General features: G+C 34.6%; 7 protein-coding genes, 2 long non-coding RNA genes and 1 other non-coding gene across 11 annotated transcripts; 6 read left to right on the forward strand and 4 right to left on the reverse strand.

Annotated features, from left to right (window-relative positions):
- Positions 1-617: 617 nt before the first annotated feature.
- Positions 618-1,768, forward strand: AT2G22440 (non-LTR retroelement reverse transcriptase; the record flags this gene model as incomplete). The annotated part of the gene is made up of 2 exons (NM_127809.2): positions 618-942; positions 1,180-1,768. 2 exons carry the CDS (start codon positions 618-620, stop codon positions 1,623-1,625), a joined length of 771 nt encoding a protein of 256 aa, NP_179830.1. The 3' UTR covers positions 1,626-1,768.
- A 304-nt stretch (positions 1,769-2,072) lies between these two features.
- RIBA2 (riboflavin biosynthesis protein) lies at positions 2,073-4,774 on the forward strand. The gene is made up of 7 exons (NM_127810.4): positions 2,073-2,411; positions 2,595-2,904; positions 2,990-3,211; positions 3,302-3,624; positions 3,720-3,849; positions 3,922-4,194; positions 4,277-4,774. The coding sequence occupies exons 1-7, from the start codon at positions 2,362-2,364 to the stop codon at positions 4,397-4,399; spliced, it is 1,431 nt and encodes a 476-aa protein (NP_179831.2). The 5' UTR covers positions 2,073-2,361; the 3' UTR covers positions 4,400-4,774.
- A 27-nt stretch (positions 4,775-4,801) lies between these two features.
- Positions 4,802-5,896, reverse strand: AT2G22460 (MIZU-KUSSEI-like protein (Protein of unknown function, DUF617)). Its single transcript, NM_127811.3, has one exon. It carries the CDS (start codon positions 5,797-5,799, stop codon positions 5,062-5,064), a length of 738 nt encoding a protein of 245 aa, NP_179832.2. The 5' UTR covers positions 5,800-5,896; the 3' UTR covers positions 4,802-5,061.
- AT2G22465 (uncharacterized protein) lies at positions 5,267-5,696 on the forward strand (the record flags this gene model as incomplete). The annotated part of the gene is made up of 3 exons (NM_001335799.1): positions 5,267-5,472; positions 5,553-5,601; positions 5,669-5,696. Exons 1-3 carry the CDS (start codon positions 5,343-5,345, stop codon positions 5,694-5,696), a joined length of 207 nt encoding a protein of 68 aa, NP_001324364.1. The 5' UTR covers positions 5,267-5,342.
- A 3,938-nt stretch (positions 5,897-9,834) lies between the features above and the next one.
- AGP2 (arabinogalactan protein 2) lies at positions 9,835-10,671 on the reverse strand. The gene has a single exon (NM_127812.3). The coding sequence runs from the start codon at positions 10,501-10,503 to the stop codon at positions 10,108-10,110; it is 396 nt and encodes a 131-aa protein (NP_565537.1). The 5' UTR covers positions 10,504-10,671; the 3' UTR covers positions 9,835-10,107.
- A 2,164-nt stretch (positions 10,672-12,835) lies between these two features.
- On the forward strand, positions 12,836-16,746 carry GEM (GRAM domain family protein). Of its 2 annotated transcripts, NM_127813.3 has the most exons (4): positions 12,836-13,567; positions 13,668-13,769; positions 15,643-15,914; positions 16,298-16,746. In NM_127813.3, the coding sequence occupies exons 1-4, from the start codon at positions 13,231-13,233 to the stop codon at positions 16,484-16,486; spliced, it is 900 nt and encodes a 299-aa protein (NP_565538.1). In that variant the 5' UTR covers positions 12,836-13,230; the 3' UTR covers positions 16,487-16,746. The 2 variants fall into 2 exon arrangements, with proteins under 2 accessions (NP_565538.1, NP_973510.1); NM_201781.1 differs by having other exon boundaries at positions 13,109-13,567; positions 15,643-16,717.
- A 244-nt stretch (positions 16,747-16,990) lies between these two features.
- PFK5 (phosphofructokinase 5) lies at positions 16,991-20,348 on the forward strand. The gene is made up of 13 exons (NM_179694.4): positions 16,991-17,703; positions 17,782-17,869; positions 17,941-18,014; positions 18,097-18,208; positions 18,312-18,407; positions 18,495-18,596; positions 18,676-18,750; positions 18,871-19,011; positions 19,103-19,219; positions 19,295-19,399; positions 19,502-19,582; positions 19,688-19,816; positions 19,955-20,348. The coding sequence occupies exons 1-13, from the start codon at positions 17,378-17,380 to the stop codon at positions 20,120-20,122; spliced, it is 1,614 nt and encodes a 537-aa protein (NP_850025.1). The 5' UTR covers positions 16,991-17,377; the 3' UTR covers positions 20,123-20,348.
- A 504-nt stretch (positions 20,349-20,852) lies between these two features.
- Positions 20,853-22,050, reverse strand: AT2G07585. The gene is made up of 2 exons (NR_140228.1): positions 21,293-22,050; positions 20,853-21,145 (listed from the first exon to the last, which is right to left on the reverse strand). It is a non-coding gene; the product is annotated as an other RNA (long non-coding RNA).
- Positions 21,357-21,792, reverse strand: AT2G22482. Its single transcript, NR_143757.1, has one exon. It is a non-coding gene; the product is annotated as an other RNA (non-coding RNA).
- On the forward strand, positions 21,631-22,086 carry AT2G07595. The gene has a single exon (NR_140229.1). It is a non-coding gene; the product is annotated as an other RNA (long non-coding RNA).
- The last annotated feature ends 2,664 nt before the right edge of the window (positions 22,087-24,750 follow it).

Consider the following 24,750-nt stretch of genomic DNA (forward strand, 5'->3'; position numbering starts at 1 on the left):
TCAGAATTATTTTGTTAAATGCTAAAATCATGAATGCTTTAGAGATATTTTTTTGACAACATTTTACAAAATATGTTTGTCTTATTCGCATGGTAATCTAATCATCATGTCTTCTTTAATTTGTTAAAGTTGTAATAATTGGATTATATGCGTTTTTTATTTTCTCTAACCCATTAAAAAATTTATAAATTAAAGTTATAGGGTGATGACTTTCGTGGCAATGCAAAAATGAGACAAGAGCTGTTGGGCCTCGATGACAGCAACAAGAGTGAGTTTTTTGCTTTCTTTTTATTTGGGTTAGGTTCTTTTGATTCTCCAAAACATATTTATATTCTCTTATATATTTGGAAAGTTTTTGGGTTTTTGGTTCTTTGATTTTTTTCACCTTATAAGTTCCTATATCCGGTATCATCCATTGATAATATAATTAGTTTGTTTTCTTTATAAAATGTAAATTATATTTTTTAGGTATAACATCATCTTAACTATAGTCAAAATAATTCTTTTGGATCGAAACTAACAACCTTAATATCAACATGAAATTGTGTTTATTTTAGAGGTGAAAATGCGCCAAACCTCTTCTTGTCTTTGGATTTCGGAGGACCATAGGTTCTGGAATGCTGACTCGCGTATGGAAAGATCCATGGATTCCCACTATCCTAGCGCGGCCTGCAAAGAGCATTCTTAACATAAGAGATTCTCTACTCTATGTCAATGATTTAATTGACCAAAACACAAATTTGTGGAAATTGGACCGTCTCCAAGCACTGATCGATCCCGTTGATATTCCACTCATTTTAGGGATTCGCCCAAGTCGTACCTACTTGAGTGATGGCTTTAGCTGGTCTCACACTAAATCCGGTAATTATACTGTTAAGTCAGGATATTGGGTCGCGAGAGATCTTTCTCGTCCTACTTGTGACCCCCCTTTTCAGGGACCAGGTGTTTCGGCACTTCAGGCACAAGTATGAAAGCTTAAAACTACGCGGAAGCTTATGCATTTCGTGTGGCAATGTATCTCGGGTTGTTTAGCCACTTGTCAAAGATTGACATATCGCCATATGGGTACAGATAAAGGTTGTCCCCGTTGCGAAGAAGTAGAAGAGACAATCAACCATCTATTGTTTCATTGTCCACCTTCGAGACAGATTTGGGCTTTATCGCCTATTCCTACCTCAGGGAATATTTTCCCTAGAAACTCTCTCTTCTATAATTTCGACTTCCTTTTTTGGCGTGACCGAGAATTTGGAATTGGAGAAAAGGTGTTGGAACTCTTTCCATGGATAATTTGGTATATCTGGAAAAGTAAAAATCGTTTTGTTTTTGAGAACTTCAGGGAACCTCCCCCTGAAACTTTGGTTTTGGCACTTCAAGAGACAGCTGTTTGGAAACAAGCAACTCTAAAAGAGGATGATTCCACTCGTCCAATCGTGTTCGTAGGTTCTTCTCAGACCCCGTCCACCTTGCTCCCTGAATGTCAACTCGATGCATCATGGCATGTAGATGACACATTGAGCGGGCATGGTTGGGTACTTGTTCGACAAGACTTGGTCATCCACCTTGGCCTTAAGAGCACTCGTCGAAATTTATCACCGCTTCATGCGGAATTTAACTCTTTGTTATAGGCAATGGAGTGCATGATCTCTATTGGTGATACTTCTGGTACTTTTGCTTCGGATTGCTCAGACTTGATTGCTATCCTTGATAACCAAGACGATTGGCTGACTTTTGCAGCGGAATTGGCTTCATATCGTTCTTTAGTTTGTTTTTTCCCTTCTTTTCGTATTAGATTTCTTTCTCGTAGTTCTAATACTCGAGCAGATTGTTTAGCTAAGAAAGCTCGGGCTCGCAATAGCCTTTTTTCCCATGTAAGCACATTGGTTCCTAAATGGCTCTCTCTAGCGGAGAGTCTCTTCCCGATAACTTAATATAAATGGTGTTTGAAGAAAAAAAAAAAAAAATGCAACAAAATCTACTCGATTTTCTATTTTGATACAATGCTCCATTCTTATAAAAAAAAATAAAAGAGGAAAACTGTAAAGTAAGGTGTAAATTTGGTGAAGAAAATCATTATCCAATCAAAAACGTTTTGTGTAATAGAAACGTAAATAAAACGAGTCAAGGCACCGACACAAGATGATCTCAATGGGGATTTGTGTTTCCACCTAATACGACATCGTATTCAATTCCTAAACGACGCCGTTCCGCTCGTGCTTACCCATAAATGGAAAAATATCTATACAACTGCCACGTCAGCACACCAAAAAATATCACCGGCGAAAAACACACACAGTGATATTCTACGGCGGTGGTTCAGTCTCTTCGAAGCTCGTCGTCTCTCTCTTCAAAACTCCGGTGAAAATGGCGTCGCTTACTCTCCGGTGCGATTCGACGCATCTTTTGCCTTCCCGGTAATCAAATTGAATTGTATTTCTCTCTGTTTCACTGAATTTGAATTGATAGTTTTTGATTAGATCTGTTTATCATTCGGAATTTGAAATTACGTTTGCTTATGATTCGATTTTGGATTCAATTGAAACACATATCTATGTATTTAGGTTTTGATGGTTATGTTGTCTTCATGGGTTTTTCAGTGATGTTGTCAAGGGAACAAAACCATTTGGAACGAGCTTGGTGTATCCTAGGATCATATCGAAGAAGTTTAATGTTAGAATGAGAGTGATACCTGAGGAAGGAGATGTGTTCTCTTCTTCTAAGAGTAATGGATCATCAATGGGGATTGAGTTACAGCCAGATTTGGTTTCGTTTGGAACATTAGCAGCTGAAATGATTCCTACAACAATGGATTCTCCTGAAGTTGAGGATGAAGAGTTTGATTTAGATCGACCTACTGATGGATTTGCGTCTATTCCTCAAGCTATTGAAGATATTCGACATGGCAAGGTTTGTAATAGTAGCATCGTGTCTGCTTACTGTCTTATTAGAAGGGGAAGGTCTTAAGTGAGAAAGCTTTGCGTTTTTCTTGCAGATGGTAGTTGTTGTAGATGATGAAGATAGAGAAAACGAAGGAGATTTGATAATGGCGGCATCTTTGGCTACACCTGAAGCTATGGCTTTTGTTGTAAAGCATGGGACTGGAATCGTGTGTGTGAGCATGAAAGGCGAAGACTTGGAGAGGTTAGAGCTTCCTTTAATGGTAACGCGTAAGGATAACGAGGAAAAACTCCGCACGGCCTTCACGGTTTCAGTGGTGAGTAAAAGTATGTTTTTCTTTGGTGTTGAGAAAACCACAAGACTCTTAGTGGTGTGTGATGAAAAGAATGTTGAAAATATTTGCCAGGACGCAAAAAAGGGAACATCCACAGGTGTCTCAGCTCGTGATAGGGCGCAAACAATATTAACCCTTGCATCAAAAGATTCAAAACCTGAAGATTTCAATCGTCCTGGTCATATTTTTCCTTTGAGATACAGAGAAGGTGGTGTTCTTAAAAGAGCAGGGCATACAGAAGCCTCTGTTGACTTGACTGTGTTGGCCGGTTTAGAACCAGTATCTGTTTTATGTGAGATTGTAGATGATGATGGTTCCATGGCTAGATTACCAAGACTCCGCCAATTCGCTCAAGAGAACAACTTGAAATTAATTTCAATCGCTGATTTAATCAGGTACAATACATTCAATTCAAGATCAGCTACTGGTGTTTGGATTAAGAACACTCAACTCCCTCTGTTACTGATGTTTTCCTCTTGATTTCTGGTAGATACCGAAGGAAAAGAGAGAGACTGGTTGAGTTTACTGCGGTTGCGCCTATACCGACAATGTGGGGACCATTCAAAGCACATTGCTTTAAGTCATTACTTGATGGAGTTGAGCACATTGCAATGGTCAAGGTAAGAATAAACCCTATTTGAAACCATGAGAGACTTCCGTTTCTTATAAACCATATTATGATTAAAATACAGGGAGAAATCGGAGATGGGAAGGATATTCTCGTGAGAGTACACGCGGAGTGTATCACAGATGATATATTCGGAAATAGCTCTGGTGGAAAACAGTTAGCGATTGCAATGAGACTGATTGAAGAAAATGGGAGAGGTGTTTTTGTCTACTTACGTGGTCCTGAAAGTAAAGGCATTGATCTAAGCCACAAGCCTCGTACTTACAACACCAATTCAGATCAAGCCGAGGGTGTTTCATTTCCCGTTGCTTCACGGGAATACGGCATTGGAGCACAAGTAATAACAAAAACATTGAATCTTTACTATGTTTACTGTTTATTTTAAAAAGCAAAAGTGTGATCAAAGATTGGTAATGCAGATTCTAAGGGATCTTGGAGTTAGAGAGATGAAGGTGATGACGAATAATCCAGCACATTACGTTGGTCTTAAAGGCTATGGTTTATCAATTTCTGGTAAGGTTCCACTCATTACTACTCCTTAAGTGTTGTTTTGACCGTTGTTTGATTACGTTAAGAGACGACACGTGTCGGCTTCTTGAGTGACTTAGTTTGTTGTTTAGTTGTGGTTTTGGCGCCTAAATCATGTGATCTGATATTGTGTTTTTTGACCTCCATAATTATCATTAGAATTATTTTAAATGGCATTTTCTCTGCAAATTTTACTTGAGAATTCGTTTTCTAGTAATCAAGTGATCGTTACTAACATTTACGTTGTGTAATTAAGAGAATTCCAGTCACGAAAAAAACAAATTTGTTTGGAATATTTTGAGAGTAACATTTATTTGTTTTTCCTTCTTTGTCAACTACTACTTATTTTAGTCTATTAATTGCATTATGAACATTAGTATAATAGTATCTATTTTTTGCCGAATTATTCTCATTTTGTCTCTAAATAATCAGTTTTTTTAAAGACAAGACCATTATTTATGTAGTACAGAAATGATAGCAACAAGATAAAAAAATTAAAACTCAAATCAATGGACTATCGAAATGGTATGTAAATTACATACAAAGCCAGAGCTAAAACCAAAAGCTTTAGCACGACTCAAAAACAAGTTCTTTTCTCTAGACCCAAGGAAAAAATAAAAGGAAAGAAACTTGAAAACAGAACTCTTATGTACGAGCATCTCCACGGGTAATCAAATCAGACTGATGATGGGACAATGAAGATACTGAGTTCTTGTCCAATATTCCCAGCTGGATCAATCAAATGGAAAGATTCAGATTCTTTCGAACCATTAACTCGTCTGAAACTAGCTCTCAAATACATCAATTCATCATCGAACCGGCCAAGTTCTTTCCCAGTCACAACTCCTGCTCCAACCACCACTTTACTAAGAGCGGTCAACGCCGTCATGTCATCCTGAGAGGGACTGCGTTTTCTCGCATAACCAACTCTTTTTCCATTGCAATACATGTTCCAAAATGGCTTTGACAAAAAAGAGTCGTCGTCTTGTTTTTCGTTGTTACGTTCTAACACTATACGCAACGCTCCTTCTCTCATTTCTCGAGCTAAAACCGTCGTTGGAACTGCTAGCTCGAGGAGAAGATCAAGGTTTGTCGATTTTCTTGGTGTTTGGATACAGAAATTGATTTTTCCTTTTCGGTATCCGAAGATTGTTCCTGTGACTGTAGATGAAGAAAGGGACGAAGAGGAGCGAAAGGAAGACGTGCGTGATTTGATGTCATTGTAGAGTTTCTTGCCTCTCAAGTTAGTGTTATCTTGTTCGAGTTCTTGGACTAATGTGCAGTTGCAAGTTGGGATTAAAAGCTGAATGAATGAGCGGAGGAGACGCCATGACCGGACTTGTTTCTGGCAGTCTACGGTTGCTACCACCGTCGATTGAAACTCCATTGAAGCTATGACTTTGCTCTTTGACATTGTTAATACTTCTGATGAAGCAAAAAACAAGAGAAAAAAAAGTGGAAAAAGATGAAGAAAAAGCAGAAGCTTGAGGATTTGGTGTTCAAGTGTTATAGGGTTTATATAGGGCGACAGAGGAGGGTTTACGTACGAGTATCTTTTTTTAGAATATTACTATTTAATTGTTTAAAATTCGCTTTTGGTTTTATTTTGATTTTTAAAATATTTATGTTTGGGTAATGAGAGGCAATTTATGAGCTCTGATTTGTAAAGTATGATGCGTGTTGGGTTTTTGTCACTCACCCTAAAAGATTCTTTCGGAATAGGTGGAACTACTATTTAGTAATTTGTATTTTTATTATTGCAATAAAGCATATAAAATTTAGATGTTAAATAATTGGGGTTTCTGAGCTTGAATAATTGTTTGACATTCGTATATATATTCACTTTTTAGGAGGAATGTTACTTGAGAATATTGAGGCCTAAATCAACTATATACATACAAACGTATTTGTAGTATCAAACTATCAATCTTGTTCATGATGGACTTAGTAATAAAAAAAACAAATATTTCATGATCGGTAAAAAGAATAAAGGAATGCAAATGTTAAACCTCTCTCAATGACTTATAATAATTTAAACTTGAAAAATGGGCAAATAAATTACAAGGTTTTTATTTTTCTATGTAAATTCGTTTGGTTTTTGATTGACACTTATATACTAAATAAGATTACAAGTATTAAACTATATACAAGTATATGAATTATACACTATCCCCTCTAATAACTCTCTATAGGAACATTAACATACAGAATTGATGCTAAAAGATATATGTTCATACGATGCGCACGCGTTTCCTTAACATCATTGATCTAGTTCATTTTATATGTGGAACTGTATACACATACGTATGAATGTGAAAACTAAACTAAACTTTTGATACCACATCTATCGAACTACGGGTGACGTTGGAGTATAATTTAAATATTAAAATAAAAAGAGAAAAAGAGAACAATAATCCAAAAAAATACAGATTGGATGAAATTATTCTCAAATAATTATACAACATTCCCGCTTTTTGCCTTTTCAACTGCTAAAAATCATTTAAAGAAAAACAAATTTTACTTATACAATAATAAAAAAGAAAGCAAACATAATATGTATATTAATAATATCCGTACGACAGAAAGAGTTGTATAATTGCATAATGATTACACCATTAGATCTCTACCACTTTCATTAGACTCCAAATTTTTCATATTAAATAAATCTGATTTCTATCTATTGGAAGATTAACAAATAAAGTTCCCACAAAATAAATACTAAAAGAATTCTCCATTTTATCTAATACTAGATTCCTCGTTACAGCTCGTGCATGTTATTTCACTAATCTTTTTCAAAAAATATTTAAAGATTGTAATTTAACTACAAATACCTCTTGCCTTTTCCAATTTCAATTACTCTAGGGTCATCAATTATATGTTGATTCTAAAACAAAAAGAAGAGAGAAGAAACAAAAATAAAGCATGAGCTATGACACTAGATATATATCTTTTTTCTTTTGGCCCTCTTGTATCTCTTATTATGTTTATAAATTTATAGTAAGTTAACAAAAACAAAAGAAGAAAAGCAAGAAATGAGCTTTTATAAATCATTTACCAAATAAAAGGAAATAATCTTTTATATTAAAATTACAACAACAACCAAAAAGTGCATTTGGGTCCAAAATCCAACAAAAAGGAAAACTAGTTTATTATGGTGTGTCTAAGCTAGCCTGGTTTCTCCACTCATGTCGTTTTGGTATTTTTCCTTCACCTTTATTTTGTTCTCTACTTGTATATATGTGCTCCATGTTAGTCATATACAAAATCATTTTATTTAATTATATATGATACTGATATATCATTTTATTTTAGAAATATCTTAACCATTAACCCGAAGAAACGATGGTCTATATATATGAAAACACTAAGAAAATGAAGAAATTCAAAACACCAAAATTCCACACTACTACATATTTTTCAAACCTACAAATCATTTTTTTCTGTGCTAAAGAATCTCATACTGAAGTTTCAAACAAATGTCCCACATTTTTGGAAGGGTTGGATAGTCTTGCTATGTACATGTAAAACATTCACAACAACCAGTAATGATTGAAACCGCAAAGCAATAACATTAAACCGTAAAAACCTTTACTAAGTTTTTTCACATATATTCATGTTAAAGTAACACTAAAGCACAACTTATTTTACCACCAATCTATCTGTAGAATACTCTAAAACACAACTTAATTTTCCACCAATTAACCAATCTGTAGAATGCTCGAAAATTTGGACTTCCCATATACACTAGTACACTACTAATCTTTTTGCACCCAAACTTTCCATATCATAACAAACAAGTACTCTCTCAAATATTTAAAATACTACTAATGTTTTGCTATGTTCGGCCAACCAATTCACTCACGACTATGACTACTAAATCTTTAGAAGGTCATCATAATGGTAACAATATTCTCATCCGGAATTTCGTGTGTCTATCAAGCACTTAACCTAAAGAGATTGATTACTTACCAAAGAAGATATGTAAATTCAAAGTTACATACATATATAGTGAAATTAATCTTATTCGTTTGAGAACTATATATATATTTATTTGTTCTTTGGTTTTATTAGTTGTTTTTTGTTTTTTTGTTAACTCAAGGTAAATTCTGAACCTATGAAAGGGCTAAGGCCTAAGAGAGAGGGAAAAAATTGAGGTGTGACATCCCATAGTCTGAACTTTTGGTCGGTAATTCCATGGGCAAACTTAGCTGTTCTTGTTCCTTGCCTTTTTACTCATCAATCATCAAGGCTTTTGTTACAATTATATTCCCTTTTAACATACATATTAATATACGTCCAAAATTATATATGATTCATATTTCATTACCTGAAAACTTGTATCAAAGACCTCACAAAACTTTTATGCCATCCTAATTAACTTTAAAAATAAATATCTTTTGTGGCGGCTATACAATTATTAACTAAATTATTTGGTATCAAAGATTAGTTTTTCGTTCACCATGACGCATGGTGTAGATACTTTAGTTAGAGAAAACAACATCGAACTACACAAAATTCATATATGAAAAAAAATCTCAAATGTAACATTTTAATTTGTTTTGTTTTGTTTATGTTGCATGTAAACAAAAGTGTGAAGTAACTTCCTAAATTCGTAGAAGGAAGAAATAAAGAAACTTAGAATCCACAAAATATGATGTTGGTGTTGGTGGTTCGATGTTGGTGTTTTTTCATTTTCTGTAACAGTTTTGAATGTGTGCGTTTTCTCTGAGTGAAGTCTTCAAGGGACGAATAGAGGCGGCGCATTGGTTTTTGTGGCATCACTTGTCCGTGAGAGATGGTTCCTGTTTTGTAATAAGAATGGTGACTAGAGGTGGTTTCTTTGGTTACCCGTAGATGCTTTTGTAACTGTCGGGTTTGTGCATTAGTCTACTGTTGTCATCGTATTTTTGCATTAGTTTGTGGAGAAGTTATAGACACCTTATCTAGAAGCTTTGAGTACTGACCTCTGTTAGGGTTTGCTCGTGGCAAATAGGATGAAATCCCAGCTTCTTGGTAACTTGAAGTTGTGGAAATCACGCAAATTTCTGAATTTGATATTTTAGAATCGATGTTTCTTCTCTCGTTTCTGTTTTAGATTTCCGTTTTTGCTAATTCTATAGTTTTTTTTTTTCTGCTACTTGTTTATCTTATAGTTCTGTCAAAATTTAATGATATAAATGTTTCACATTTTACCAAAAAAACATTAATACGGAATGAAAGATGTGCGAGTCCTCTTTTTAAGCCCACTAGAATATAATGGGCTATTTACTAACGAGCTTGTGTTGGTTGACGAACATGAGCAAGCCTCTACATGAGCAAGACAATATCAGTTCAATATATGGGCCAACGACAATTTAGGCATCCCGTATATTAAAGATGAGGATTTAACCCAAATCCTAGTTTTAAAGGTTGGATCGACTTAGTTTCGGACATGTTACTTGGAAGGGCCTGGCATGGTTACAACGACCCATCTACGCTCTTAAAATTTGTTATTGAAAAACACATAACAAAGCGAAAGTACATATAAAAGAATTATTTTGATTTATATAAAAGAATAGATATTACACCATATTGTCTCTATGTTCATCTCATCCCCAACAACAACAAGTGTCCACGTCAAAATGATAATAGTAGTAAATAACAAATATGAACGAGAAGAAGTAATTAAAATAAAACAGTAATAGAAAGCAGAGGATCCAAATCCACCAAACTCAAAAGCTCTCTAAGCCAAAACGACAGCGTATAAAGCTCCGGCAACAGCTGTTCCCACAAGGAAAGCTTTGTTAGCCCATGCGGCACTTGGTGCATCAGCAGCACCGTCTGGTCCTGGAGCTGGAGACGAAGTTGGAGTTAATCCAGCGGAAGGACCGGGAGCAGGAGCATCGGTCTGAGGAGGAGAAGCAACCGGGGATGTTGTTGGAGAAGTGGTAGGAGCTGGAGTTGGCTCGTTAACTGGAACAGGCGGTGAAGCAATTGGTGAAGGTGTTTCTGCTGTCACTGGAGGAAGCGCCGTTGGTGGAGGAGTAACGGTGGTTGGTGCTGGTGCAGGAGCTTGAGCGAGACATGAAGTGGCCAAGAAACCAAGAAAGATCAAAGCTTGCATTGCCTTAGAATTCATTTTTAGATTATCTCTTCTTTGTCTGAATCTTGAAACTCTCTCTGTTTAATGTTATAAACTCTTCTTTATTTTTGTTGATGGTGTAGAACAATGAGAGAAGAGAGCTCTATATATACGCGATGGTTGGGAAATAGTTAATAATTAATTATTGGTGTGACACTAATCATGCGAACCACATACAAAAATACAACATGGCTTAGCTTTTCAATGGCGGTTTAAAATAATTGTTGTCTTTTTTCTTTCTTAAACTTGACGTGTTTGAGTTTTTGAAGTTTTCTTGAAGAATCATCTACATGAAGGAGCACCAAACGGATACACAGATCTCTGCCACGTGTTTTCTCTTAACGATGTTAATTCTGAGATCAGTTAAGTATTGACACGTGTTATGTTTATATTGGTTTTTAGATATGATTTGACTCTGCGTAATTTGCTTTTTGGTTAACCGCGTTACAATGCCAGGCGTAAATTAACTTGAGTTTTGCCTAATGTTTCGTGGAAATAACGCGTTTACGAGTAAATAATTAACATTATACGAAAAATGGGTCATTATTTAAGTTCATATTCATATATAGTATGTCTATCAAAATTTTCAACTGTTAATTATTTTAGATGTATATTATAATCGTTTCTGTTGAAAAAAGTTATTTTATATGTTTCGTTGTAATGTGTTATCTGGACTGATTATACGAGCAAGGGCTGGCAAAAGCTGTCATATTTTCATGTTAATTAAATTAATAAATTAGTAGATCATTATAGTTATATTTATGGTTTTTATTTTGTTGCAATATTCTAGTGACAGATTACTTGGTGGCCATTATTGTTACAAACTTACAACGAAACAGTCAAGCAAACGCGCATTGTTCATATTCTACAGCTATATCATTATTACGGTGTGAAATGCTTCATTTCAATAAGAACCTACCTAACAATTATTTATATTCCTTGAATAATAAATTGTTAGACTCTTGCTTTGACCTTAATATGCATTGTATCAGTATCTTCTTCATAAGAAAATTATAAGTTGAAAACTTTTTTCCTGCCAGCTTTGACCAAATGAATATATTAAAAAGTTACCAATAAAGAAATTTTAATTAATTTGATTAGTAGTACAAGTTTGGACGAGGCCTTGGCAGGCCTCTCTTTCTAGCTTTTCGTGGATGTGGCCTAACCTCGTAACTTTTCGTATTTTATCAAGCCCAAAGTAGCTTTCCGTTATCACTTATATGAAAAAATCTAAGATCTAAGGGGAGTTATTGATTAGTATTTTAATTTATAATCTATATACATTAAAGAAAATAGAACATCTTGAAACCTCTAAATAAATACACCGTGCTTAAAAAACTTCACGAGATATTCAATTGATTTTTTTTTGTTTAGAATATTAAATAATCAATACTCCATTAGATGTCATTTACCCAAAAAAAAAAAAAAAAAACTCCATTAGATGTTATTATTGTAGATTGTACCAATAAACTCTGATATATAAGTCCAACAAAACTCCATTAGCAGTAGTGTTGGTAAGCTCCCCATATTCTTGGGCTTTAGTTTCAGAAGATTTCATGTTATCCGTCGGCTTAGTTTATGGAATTATCTTGTTAATCGCCACTTTTATATAATTTCATATATAATCTATCTTTTAGTGCAAAAAAAGTAAAAAAAATAATTTCAACGAAACTCAAGTTTGGAACCGCAATCCAATTATTTTAATCAAATCATTGACTACCGAAATATTTTTCCACCTTCAAACAATCTAAAAAGAAAAATAATTTTTTTGATCAATTCACCAACGTTATTTAGTTTATAAAACATGATAAAAGATCCTCCAAAAATATAAAACCTAGACTTTCCTTAAATTTTAAGAAGTGTACTTTTGTTCACTCAATTTATTATTTCTCTGCCAAATTCTCTATATTCTTCACACGTAATTACTATCTAGTTCTCGTCCATTTCCTTTATCATTTTCTCATTGTCTTGTAAATTGACCACTCTAATGATCTCTATTATTTCCTCTAGAATAGAGTATGATTTATCTCCAATCTATCACTCTATATATAGAGTAATCCTACAATTTTCTCTATTTTAAAGTAACATATAGAATGAGGATGGAGAGAATGTACTATATCATAGAGTTTTAGAGGACAAAATTAAAGTGGGATTGGAGATGCTAAGTATGTAAATTTGGTTCGGTTAGCTATCATAAGGGACCGAGTGCTATATGACAATGTATTATAGGTAAAAGAAGTGATATTGTCTCCTGTAGATTTAGTGTCCTTAACCGTTCATCAAATCTATGTGAATCTCAGTAGTAGGTAGTTGGGTGAAGAACGTGTGAAGTCTATACAACTCATATTACTCCTCAAACATTTTCTGATAATATATTGCATACATTGAACCTCTTTTTAAATTCAAAACATCAAAGGTATTGATCTTACATAGAAAAAAACATAGACTCTTATGTTCATGTCCCTATTGATCTTAGTCATACCTCATAATTGTCTAACAAAGAAAATCAAAGGTATCATAATTATCATCATATGTAATGTAGGGAACAAATCTGTATTTACTGGTATATATATATAACACAAAAAAAATTACCAAAGAAAAAAAAAGAGCAAAGGGAACGATACCATTAGTCCCAATACCAATCCTTGCAAAATTCAAACTCAAACAAACCGTTTATCTCACGCGCCGCCGTACTCGCCACGATCCGTCTTTGGAGACCAATTTATGGAGCCGCCGAAGGGAGATACCGTAGTGAAGACTGAGGTCCCGGTGAAGGATCCATCGCTAAGCGTCGTCGATTCGAAAACGAAGGGAGTCGAGGATGCGAACACTGAGATAGCCTTGTCCGATGAGGTTGAAATCGAGACGAAGGGAAGCGATTCGACACCGGTGAAAGCTCCGAGTCGAACATCGTCTGGATCGAAGAAATCTGTACATTGGAGCCCCGAATTGGTGTCTGGATCTCAGGAACCGGATCAGAAAGCTGCATCGTCTTCTTCGGCTGGATCTAATCCGTATATTGCTCGTTCTCCAGCTGAGACTTCAGATGCTTCGTTGAAAGGTAAGAGTGTTGTGATCGTAGCGGTGAGAATTGAGATTGTGTATTGTAGCCTTATTTACCTTTTTGTGGATCTCTCTCTGTGTCTGTGAATTGGATTCAGATACGATGGAGACTGTGAAAGGAGTGCTTGGTAGATGGGGAAAGAGGGTTGCAGAAGCAGCAAAGAAGACGGAGAGCCTTGCCGGGAACACATGGCAACACCGTAAGTTTTCGTTTTTTTTTAATATCAATTTGTAATCAAATTCAATGCTTAGAGTTCTGTGGAATCAAGAATTGTTCATAGGGTATTGTTAAAAGTAGCTTGTTCTACTCAAAGTCTACATTTTTTTAGAGAAACATAAAAGATTTTTTTTGCTGTATTATGGTTTTCTTCCTTTGTTGTATGTTGGTGTTTAGGTTAGTACTGGTTTTAGGATTGAGTAACTATCATCATATTCGATAGTGCTCAAGTGTATTTTTATGATCTTCAATTCTTTGATCTCTTTTCAACATGTTGTTGCTATAAAATGGGACGTTCTTACTGGCTTGTGTTGATAAATTTTCTTAATTACAAACAGAACACTCCCCTGAATTTCAGTCTTTAGGCAGTACATTAAAAGACAATGACCTTTGATCTTGTTGAGTTCTTGCTAAGAATAGTAAACGGACTATTTTAGTTATGGAATCATATTGTGTTGGAAGAAATATCTCGGTTTTTCTCAGGTTTATCTTCATAAATAGTTTAGAATCACAATTGTTCTACGTGGATCTCTTGCCTTCGATTTGTCTCCAGAACCAAGATTAATACCACATCTGCTCGGTATTAGAGGATGATCTTTTGATATTGTCAAGTTTGTGATCACAGTAATTAAAAAATCTCTGTCTTGGATTTGAACAAGAAGATTCTCCCAGTTTCAGTCTGTCAAACTTTGTAGCTTGACCCATGACAAGTGTTTATAAGAGAGTCGGAATAACCTTAAAGCTGTTTTTTCTCTGTGTGATGTTTGCAGTCAAGTTTTTAGTAGATTGTCTGGTAACAAATAAAATATCAGATTGAAATTAGGTGCTCTGGATTAGGTATTAGTTGCCATGTTACTTCTTTGGAACTTGGAATTTTAATGCCTTTGGTGAACATTAATCAAAAACGCCATTTGACGAATTAAGAGCTGGATATTAGTTTGACCTTCGGACATGGTCATTCGTGATGTAGTCTAAGTAGTAGGGAATTAGCTCCTAGTTTTGAGATCAAAAAGCCTTTTTGCGGACTGAAGAATTACCACTCTAATCAAGTGATGTTCTTGGTGGTTTGGTGAATGTTTGAGCAATGGAGGTGGAGGGAAAATGTCTGATGACTAGCTAAAACTATAGAAATTGGGGAATTAAGAAAGTTTACACGATTAAATTTATGTTTAGAGTGTTCATGTGTGAACTCTATAACTCATGTCTTCCTTGATTGGGTGTGTTTTAGTTGTCCGCTTCTCTAGCATATTCTATTCAGGATTCGTTTGAGTGATCTCTCTTACAATCTTCTACTTTAGTCAGTGAGAACTGCTCCAGTTTTTTTGTATTTCATATCATGTTTGAATCGATCTTCTATGTTTAGCATTGTTGGAATGGATGTTTGCGCTCAAATATAGTAGATCTTTTGTTAAAGAAGTGAAATATTGAATAGATGCTCCGGAACAGATAGAGTTGCTATATTGCTTTTAGGAACTTGGATTAGATAATACATTTGGATGAACATTAAAAAAAAAAGAAGAAACAGCCTTTGGTGAGTTAGGAGCTAGAACTGTGGATATGAGTTTCAGCTTGGGACATGGTCGTGTTATGGATAGAGATGAGTTCCTGGGTAAGTGTTTGAGTAATGGAGTTTGAGGGAAAATGTCTAATGCCTGCATTTACATAGTATGGACGTAAAGTTTGAATTTGGGTGACTGAGAAAAATAACATGATTCAATATACGTTTCAATTGTTTGTGTGTGAACTCGCAATTCATCTCTTCCTTGATTGGATGTGCTTTACTTGTTTGATTCGCTAGCATTTTCATTCAAGATCTATCTGATTGATATATCTTATAATCTTCTCTTTTTAATCAGTGAGAACTGCTCCGAGTTTTGCGGATGCTGCAATGGGAAGAATTGCACAGAGTACAAAGGTCTTTGCAGAAGGAGGATATGAGAAGATATTCCGACAAACCTTTGAGACAGATCCCGAAGAACAGTTGCTAAATTCTTTTGCATGTTACTTGTCAACATCAGCTGGCCCAGTTATGGGAGTTCTATATATATCCAGTGCCAAACTTGCTTACTGTAGTGACAACCCTCTCTCCTATAAAAACGGTGATCAAACCGAATGGAGCTATTACAAGGTAATGTGTCCTACACCTTTCATTTCAGAATTATAGCCATTTTGAAGACACCATATTATTACTTTTGTGATCATTAACTGTTCGAAATCTGTTGGCTGGTTATCTGGTCAATGCTTGAGACAATGTTTCGTTATAATTTGTTAGTAGCATCAACTAAGGAGCCTTCGTAGAGTGATTCATTTGGATAGAAAAATAATCTGGACTTGTTAACGGAATCATAAATCCATGGACTTTTTTTTTGTGATAGTAATAACATGATTGCATCAGCTTCTCATCTCTTGTTTCATCGAAACCAATCCGATACGATTGCATTTGCTTATTCATTGTAATAAGCTTTGCTACATTGATGATTGATGAACACTTTGTGTCTTCTTCTTAAATAGGTAGTAATTCCATTACATCAACTTAAAGCAGTGAATCCATCAGCGAGCATAGTCAATCCTGCAGAGAAGTACATACAGGTGATTTCGGTAGACAATCATGAGTTTTGGTTCATGGGTTTTTTAAACTACGACGGCGCTGTCACGTCTCTGCAAGATTCTTTGCAAGCCGGTGCTTTAAGGTCGGTGTGATACATAACTGGATGACTGATGACCATAAAAGCATGTTGATCTCCACCTCTTCTTGCTTAGTCATATCAGAAGACTCAAATTTTTACATTATTTTGCATTTAATCTCAATATCCTATTTACTACAGAAACTAGCTGAATTTTACAAATTTACTTTAAAATGTTTTATCTTTTGATATTTTTATGAGAAGACAGCTTAATTGCAATTTATTCAATAGCAGTTGCTTTTAGTTTCTATGTTGAAGAACTCTGAGGTAGTAGGATCAACAAATGTGAATTCAACACGTCCCAGGGACAACGGACTATTAGAACCGATTCAAATTGCTTCCACCAGTGACAACTGAAAAATATACCGAACCAGTAGATCTAAGAAACGAAATTTACTCGCACCCATGTACGAAATTGCCGCACAACTTTTGATATTTACTAATTTGCCCCAATAAAGTTCAAAATACACAACTCCTTTGACTTCTGCAAAGCATCAGCTCGAAAAGTATTTTTTTTTTTGTGTTAAAGGGTTTATCAGCTCGAAAAGTATTTCATTATCTTTTCATCGAATCAGATTCAACTTACGAATTATAAGAGCATCTGATTAGGATTTATTCCAAAGATCACTAACTAAATTCGAAATTTATTCACAGAAGTTCTAGTCACTAATTTTGTTGAAGACGATTTTTACATATTTAGAGGCGTGATAAATATTACAGACAAAAAATGAAGTTAGATTTTGTTTCGTACTTCTTCGTTAATCTAAAGAGCCAAAGTACTGTGATCTAACACTGTCGTTGTGTTTTTTTTGTTTTGTAAATTTGGCAAAAACTCCCTCCAAAAAAAAACTTAGTTGACTGAGAAAACTAAGCAAAAAGATCTCCGATCGGAATCTTCTTATTCGCCATGGATGCTCTTTCTCAGGCGATCAGTTCCGGGATCTCCGTTCCTTACAAGAACAATTCTTCTTCTCTCGTTCCTTCTCACGGACTCACCTCCTTAATCCTCCGGAAATCGAGATCTCCGGTGAATCCCTCATCACGATCTCGCGTCTCGGTGCGAGCTTCGGAGATTCAACACAGCAAAACCTCAGCTTCATCGATCGATCTCAGCGATCCAGATTGGAAATTAAAGTATGAGAAAGATTTCGAGCAACGATTCAGCATACCTCACATCACTGATGTCTTACCTGATGCTGAAGCCATTCGTTCAACGTTTTGTCTTAAGATGAGGTCAGATCACTACTTTAGCTTGAGGTACCAGATTCTGGGTTTTGGAAAATCTATTAAATTGGAGTTTTGATAATTTAGGTCTCCGACGGAAGATTTTGTTGGTGGTTACCCTTCTGATGAAGAATGGCATGGATACATTAATAACAATGATAGAGTTCTTCTCAAGGTTTAACTTCAGATTTTTATTTTTATTTTACTGAACTTTGTAAGATTGATTTGGCTTGTTTTGGAAATTAGGTTATTAGTTACTCCTCACCTACTTCTGCTGGAGCTGAGTGCCTTGATCATGACTGTTCTTGGGTTGAACAATGGTAAACATTTGGACTTTCTTTGAGTTTGGATTTGTGGTTCTTTTTTGGTTTTTGGTTATAATTGGTGTGATGGGATCTTTAGGATTCACCGTGCTGGTCCGAGGGAGAAGATATACTTCAGGCCGGAAGAAGTGAAAGCTGCGATTATCACTTGTGGTGGCCTTTGCCCTGGTCTCAATGATGTCATCAGACATGTGAGTTTGTATCTGAAACTTTGGCATTATAGAAACAGTGTGTGTGTGTGTGTGAAGTCCTACTAAAGACCTTTGATTGTTGTGTTGTATGGATACATTGCAGATTGTCATTACTCTTGAGATTTATGGTGTTAAGAACATTGTGGGGATTCCTTTCGGTTATCGAGGCTTCTCTGATAAAGATCTAACTGAAATGCCGGTATTGTTCGATTGTGCTCTTTCGAGAAAAAGGAACCCGAATCTCTGTTTCTGTTTTGGCTTATGGTTTGCTTTTTTGTGCTTTCAGTTATCAAGGAAAGTGGTTCAGAATATTCATTTATCTGGAGGAAGTTTGCTTGGAGTTTCACGTGGAGGCCCGAGTGTGAGTGAAATTGTCGACAGCATGGAGGTATCATTTAGTTTTTTTCAGTCCTTAAGGAACTTTATGAGATCACAGATTCTGAATTCTGAAAATTGAATTTACTTAGGAGAGAGGAATCAACATGCTTTTCGTGCTCGGTGGAAACGGAACTCATGCTGGCGCCAACGCTATACACAATGAGGTTCGTTACTTAACACTTGAAACTAACTAAGTGTAGTTCGTGTGAAGATATTTTTTCTTTTTCTTTTTCTTTAGTTTGTCTAGTTTGATTTACCATTCACATTCTTGCTTTCAATTCTAGTGCCGCAAAAGAAAGATAAAGGTAGCTGTAGTTGGTGTGCCAAAAACCATCGACAATGATATTTTACATATGGATAAAACTTTTGGGTTTGATACTGCTGTTGAAGAAGCTCAACGAGCAATTAACTCTGCTTACATTGAGGTAACTTTCATGTACTCTCATTTAGGATATTCACTAACATGTCTCTTTGCTTTAAGTACTTAACCATTGCTATTTGGGCCTTCTGTATTAGGCACATAGTGCTTATCATGGCATTGGCGTTGTAAAACTGATGGGTCGTAACAGTGGTTTCATTGCTATGCAAGCCTCTCTAGCAAGTGGACAAGTCGACATCTGTTTGATTCCTGAGGTACTTCTTTGTTATTATTTCAAATTCCAAAACATGATTGATGAGCTCGCTCTAAGAGATCCTATGCATCTAAAGGTTCCCTTCAATCTTCATGGGCCTAATGGTGTATTGAAGCATTTGAAGTACCTTATTGAAACAAAAGGCTCTGCTGTGATCTGTGTAGCAGAAGGAGCTGGACAGGTAACTATAATTCAACCCCAAATTAAGGAGCTATTTCCTCTACTTGAGTTCTTTGTCCAGAAGTTATATCTTTGTTTACATTTTCTTGGCATGTTGTTTCAGAATTTTCTTGAGAAAACCAATGCCAAAGATGCATCTGGAAACGCCGTACTTGGTGATTTCGGTGTGTATATTCAACAAGAGGTTAGATATAAGCAACATTTGGTTGAGACTTGAGATTTCCATAGTGTAAACTTTGTTGCTTCTTTATGATTTGACAATCTATCTTCTTCTTGTTTTGTCGAATAGACTAAGAAGTATTTCAAAGAAATAAGTACTCCAATAGATGTGAAGTATATTGATCCAACATACATGATTCGCGCTGTACGTGCAAATGCCTCGGATGGTATCCTCTGCACCGTTCTTGGACAAAACGCTGTAAGTCACTCACACACACATCTCTTCAAGTCACTCTCTCATCACTTTAGATAAGAATCTTAGAAGTAGAAACTAAAAATGTTCCGATTTGTTTTAAGTCCATTGAATTTGTTAAGCTTATGATCTTATAAAAAACAGGTTCATGGTGCGTTTGCTGGATACAGTGGAATCACGGTAGGCATAATCAACACTCACTATGCATATTTGCCAATCACTGAGGTAATTGCATATCCAAAATCAGTGGATCCTAATAGTCGAATGTGGCATCGTTGCTTGACATCAACGGGCCAACCCGATTTCATCTAAAAAGATATTATTATTCAATCACGAAACAAACTGATGATAAAAATAAGCCTTGAAATGTATAGACAGTAGCATTCTTGGTTCCTTGTTATGATGTATCAAATCATATTATTTATTTAATTTTAGTAGGAAAGTCATTGAAGTTATTTATCTTTTTTTTTGTGTGTGTGCAAATAGTGAAGTTATTTATCAATTACAAAACTTTGGTAGAGTTAAAATGTGTTCCTTAGGGCCACTTTTGTTCTTTTAATTGTTCTTTGTCTCTTCCTTCAACTTTCTCTCCTTAATCTCTCTGTTCACGCCTCTCTTACAATTCAAACTGGAAAGTGCATATAATCTAAAAAATACGATCCAAATCGATCCGAACCGGTTTTGGTTACTTAGGCCATCTTCAATGGTGAGAGCCTCCCCATGGACTCTCTACAATTATTTAATATTTTTTTTGTCAAATTATTAGAAGAGAGCTTATGTTTTGTTTTTGTTAATTTTTAAGAGTCCAATGGTAATCTCTCTAGTGGTAGTCTCTCTAAACTTTCATGTTGAAAGAATTGCCTTGATTAACTACATTGATCAAAAGTCAGCAAAATTAAGCTCAGGAAACTTAGCTAAAACTTTATTAGAAAAGAGATTCACCACAAGTGAAATTTACTAGAACAAATGAATGCATTGAATTGGACACAAAAAAACTTTTCTCTTTTGTTCGAGACATATATAATGGCCATGAAACATAGCTACATGAAGTTAGCAGAAAACTGGTATCAAAATTATTGTTTTGCAGTATTTTATGAAACAACCAAACGAACCCATCTCTAGTGATTTTTCTAACGAAAATTAGTATCCAGAGTATCCACTTAGACAGCTTTCAAAAGAAAACGATGGAGATTTAAGTGGAAACTATACTACCTAGGTCTCAATGTTACAACTTAAACAATCATCTCCATTTATAAATTTTACAGGAAAAAAAGCTTAGGATAAACAAGGATCCATACCCTTTGCAACTCTTTGACTCCAACAGTATATTTTTTCTTCTGCAATTTTGCAAGTCATAGCATGTAGTGGGTCTGCCACAGAACGTAAATGTAAAATCCCCATATGAGGGAGAAGAAGGAATCAAAGAATGCTAAGAAAGAAGGAGTCCAAAACAAAACAAAAAAAACTGGTAAGATTCCATACATAACATACAAACTTTAGATTCATATTTCCAGTAGAGAAAACATATTGAAGCATGATGGATGAACTAATTTAGCCAGGTGGTTAGCTAGATTTTCCAACTAATACGATGGCATTGCGACAAAAGCAGATCATGTAAACAACTAAATCAATCAAAGCTTAATCATCTTCCTATCTCACAACCTCCTAAACAACACCAAACAACAGCTTCACTATTCCGGAACTGCCATTTTCAATTCCCCTATACGAGAGCCTAAATTACCAACCCTAATTTTTCTAGTGAACAGGAAGAAACTCAATTCAATGTCACTGGAAGACATCAGACGGGAAAACAAAATCCATTAGATTGGAAACTCCGACGCCGCTTTTCTTGTCAGAAAGACATCCCAAATCCAGGCAACCAAGATCCATGGTGGCTTTGATCATATCTTCAAATTTATATCAGATTAGCGACGAAGATTCAGATAAGATAAGCAAAAATCTTTGCTTCAGAAAGTTCAATTGGAGAAGAGAGAAGTAGAGAGAGGAGAATATTTTTGTTTGCTTTTGTTAAAACTAAAAGAGCCAACCACGATGCGCCACGTATGGGACTCTCTCAGCTTCCAAAAACTCTGTCGAGAAAGCCGATTCTCTAACTTATTCTGTATTTTAATTTATTTATTCACTTTAAACAAGAGAGACTCAACTTTTTTCCAATAAAACCTCCCGTTGGAGGTGCTCTTAGTAAAATCAGGTTGACCTGTTAAATTCGAGTCATATCAGATATCCAAAATCCGATCGGGTATCCGCTACTCCAAAACAATTCATTACATATTATAATTTTATGTTTGATCGGATAGATTTTGGATAATTTGGCTATTTAGGATATTTCGGATAATACGATTCGAAAATCTGAATGCCTAGACCTATTGGAAACTACAAAAAGTATATAGTATTGTATTTGTGGTTCTTAACTTGTATGATCTTTCATTTTTTACCTGTTTTTAGGTAATTCATCCCTTCTTGTTTTTTTTTTGGTTTTTCCTTTTTAATTATCTTCACTGGTAACAAATTTCTAAATGATTCAGAGTTTGTGTATGCGAGATTAAAGATTGAAATTTCATATAAATTATAATTATTGAAATCTCAATAACTAGATATCATTCTACTCTCATTTTTCTTTATAGAGCTAAATTCTCAGTCGTTTCACTTAATTTAAATAATTCTTATTGTTGAGTACTAAATTTTACGAAAAGAATAATTATAACTGTGACTAAAAAACGAGAAGCAAGAAAGTGAAGGCTAACTAAAGAGAAGATGAAAACTATGCAAGTAAGTTCGAAAGGTTCCCCACACTTTTATGACTCCCTCAAAATGCACTCTCCCCCACACTTTTCACTTTTTACATGTTGACCCTTGTTCTTTTCTTTTTACCCTTTTTCCCCCATTTTACTTTTTCTCTTTTTGAGCTTTTCTATGTTTGGTATAATTTAAAGTTTTAAGAATAATATAAATCATTATACAGAGAATCTTAAATCTACAAGTGTGGATGATCAAAAGTTGATGAGATTACATAAGATAAGAATAAAATAATTACCATTACGTGTGTAATTAATGTTTGCGAGAACCAAAATCCTTCTTGTTAACATTAATTAGATGTCTAATTTTGAACTAATAGTAAAAGTTCCTGTGTTGTTTTTAAAACATGACATAAAATAACTACCTTATGGCTTAAACGTGTAGTTTTATATCTTATCCTGTATTATTTTCTTAAAAAAACAAAGCATAATATGCTATCATGGATTCCATTTCCATAATATAAGCTGACGAAAATTAATATTAGATAACTGATAAGAAAAAAGTACAGTGTCTTGTGTGTTTGAGAATATTTAACAAAATCTGAAATGACGAAATAGTTAGTTAATTGTATATTGAGAAAAAAAGACCAGGCATGCCGCATATACCAACTTACATGTACACTTGGAACTTATATATTCGTATATAGTTTATAGATATTACCGATATGTATAAATATTCCAAACACTAAAGTTAAAAAGTTGTCTGAAATCACGATGTTATGTTAAACTAGATTCGTTTCCGTTATTGTTATCAATCAAAACAAGTTTATCGTGCTAATTTGATTTAAAATTCTAATTTTAAGGTTAACGGATTTAGTACTCATGATTAACACTTTGGCATTTGTATATAGAAAATTAGATAAAATAACTTGTATATGGTTAGATTCATATACTTTATTAGTCACTGTAATTTTTATTAGTAGTAGTAGTTTGACATATCATACTTTCTATTTATTTGGATAGATGAAAAATCATATATTTTTCTCCAATTTATTATGTATTTACGTATATTATGTTTGCCTTGTTGTTTTGGAGGTAGCGCATGAGCTACCACAACGATAGAAAAGTATTATTTTTCTTATTAACGGATGCGGGACTCCCAACTCTTTGTCTTTCACTTGTAAACTATTATTAGTTTTATATTTTGAGTTAAAAACAGCTATTTGTAAATCGCTGAATTAGGTTGCTAGACACACACTAAAGAACACACCACACACAGATCCACAAGTATACATGTTACGAAAAGAGACGAGTAAAGAAATTCCAAAAACTTGCATCTATATTTTTATGTTATAACCTTTTTTAGATGAGTAGTTTTAATTTTGTTTGTAATATTCATATCAAAATATTTCTCCGCCAGCATGCATAGTGTTAAAATTTTTTTTAACCTTTTTAAAAAAGTTGTCATAATGGAAGAATAAATTAAATTTTACACACAAACATGCATATACATATTTGAAACCCCCAAGAAGATGCTCATCTCGTTTTACACCATTCTCGATCTAAGATCTAAGATTCAATTTTTATTAACTAAATCTTGTTTCTTTTATATCCATAAAACTTAAATTAACACACTTAAAGTTTACAAATAAAACAACAACAAAATCGCCGTTTAAATAACTCAATCACACTAATTAAATAAAAATATTGGTATAGTATTATTATTTGTTGAATATTAAAACTAGAAGTAAAAATGTTGTTTTAGATGAACTTAACTTAAGTACTTTGGAGTTATGTTCGTAAATGGGTGGTAATCACGTTTAGCTATATTAATTGCTTATAATAATATTGAGCTGCATCAGAATATATAAATAGTTAAATACAAAACAACAAAAGAATATAGAAATATATTATTTATGTGCATAAATAAGCGAAAAGAAGGCAGTAGATTCCCAAGGTTTCTTATGCTCAGAGATTATTATTTTTTCTGTTTTCTCAGACACGAGGAGAGAGATAGAGAGAGATGTTGACCGGTCGCACAGTCAAAACAAAAATAAATGGGCCCACTAAACTCTTTTCGGGGCCCATTGTGGTTTTCTCTTCTCCAATCCCCAAAACATGCAATTGTCTTTTAAACCAATTAAGTATTTTTGTTGTTGGGAAAATTAGATATTTTTTTTCAAA

Source organism: Arabidopsis thaliana, chromosome 2, assembly GCF_000001735.4.
Source record: "Arabidopsis thaliana chromosome 2, partial sequence".
NCBI classification, from domain to species: Eukaryota; Viridiplantae; Streptophyta; class Magnoliopsida; order Brassicales; family Brassicaceae; genus Arabidopsis; species Arabidopsis thaliana.

What these genes read in the sequence shown, in the direction of transcription:
- AT2G22460 (NM_127811.3), bottom strand. Translation starts at nt 5,799, where the DNA reads ATGTCAAAGAGCAAAGTCATAGCTTCAATGGAGTTTCAATCGACGGTG.
- PFK5 (NM_179694.4), top strand. Translation starts at nt 17,378, where the DNA reads ATGGATGCTCTTTCTCAGGCGATCAGTTCCGGGATCTCCGTTCCTTAC. An exon ending in TAGCAGAAGGAGCTGGACAG is followed by an intron (nt 19,400 to 19,501) that starts GTAACTATAATT and finishes ATGTTGTTTCAG; the next exon opens with AATTTTCTTGAGAAAACCAA. An exon ending in CCGTTCTTGGACAAAACGCT is followed by an intron (nt 19,817 to 19,954) that starts GTAAGTCACTCA and finishes TATAAAAAACAG; the next exon opens with GTTCATGGTGCGTTTGCTGG.
- RIBA2 (NM_127810.4), top strand. Translation starts at nt 2,362, where the DNA reads ATGGCGTCGCTTACTCTCCGGTGCGATTCGACGCATCTTTTGCCTTCC. An exon ending in AAGATATTCGACATGGCAAG is followed by an intron (nt 2,905 to 2,989) that starts GTTTGTAATAGT and finishes TTTTTCTTGCAG; the next exon opens with ATGGTAGTTGTTGTAGATGA. An exon ending in AGCACATTGCAATGGTCAAG is followed by an intron (nt 3,850 to 3,921) that starts GTAAGAATAAAC and finishes ATTAAAATACAG; the next exon opens with GGAGAAATCGGAGATGGGAA.
- AGP2 (NM_127812.3), bottom strand. Translation starts at nt 10,503, where the DNA reads ATGAATTCTAAGGCAATGCAAGCTTTGATCTTTCTTGGTTTCTTGGCC.
- GEM (NM_127813.3), top strand. Translation starts at nt 13,231, where the DNA reads ATGGAGCCGCCGAAGGGAGATACCGTAGTGAAGACTGAGGTCCCGGTG. An exon ending in TTCAGATGCTTCGTTGAAAG is followed by an intron (nt 13,568 to 13,667) that starts GTAAGAGTGTTG and finishes AATTGGATTCAG; the next exon opens with ATACGATGGAGACTGTGAAA. An exon ending in CCGAATGGAGCTATTACAAG is followed by an intron (nt 15,915 to 16,297) that starts GTAATGTGTCCT and finishes CTTCTTAAATAG; the next exon opens with GTAGTAATTCCATTACATCA.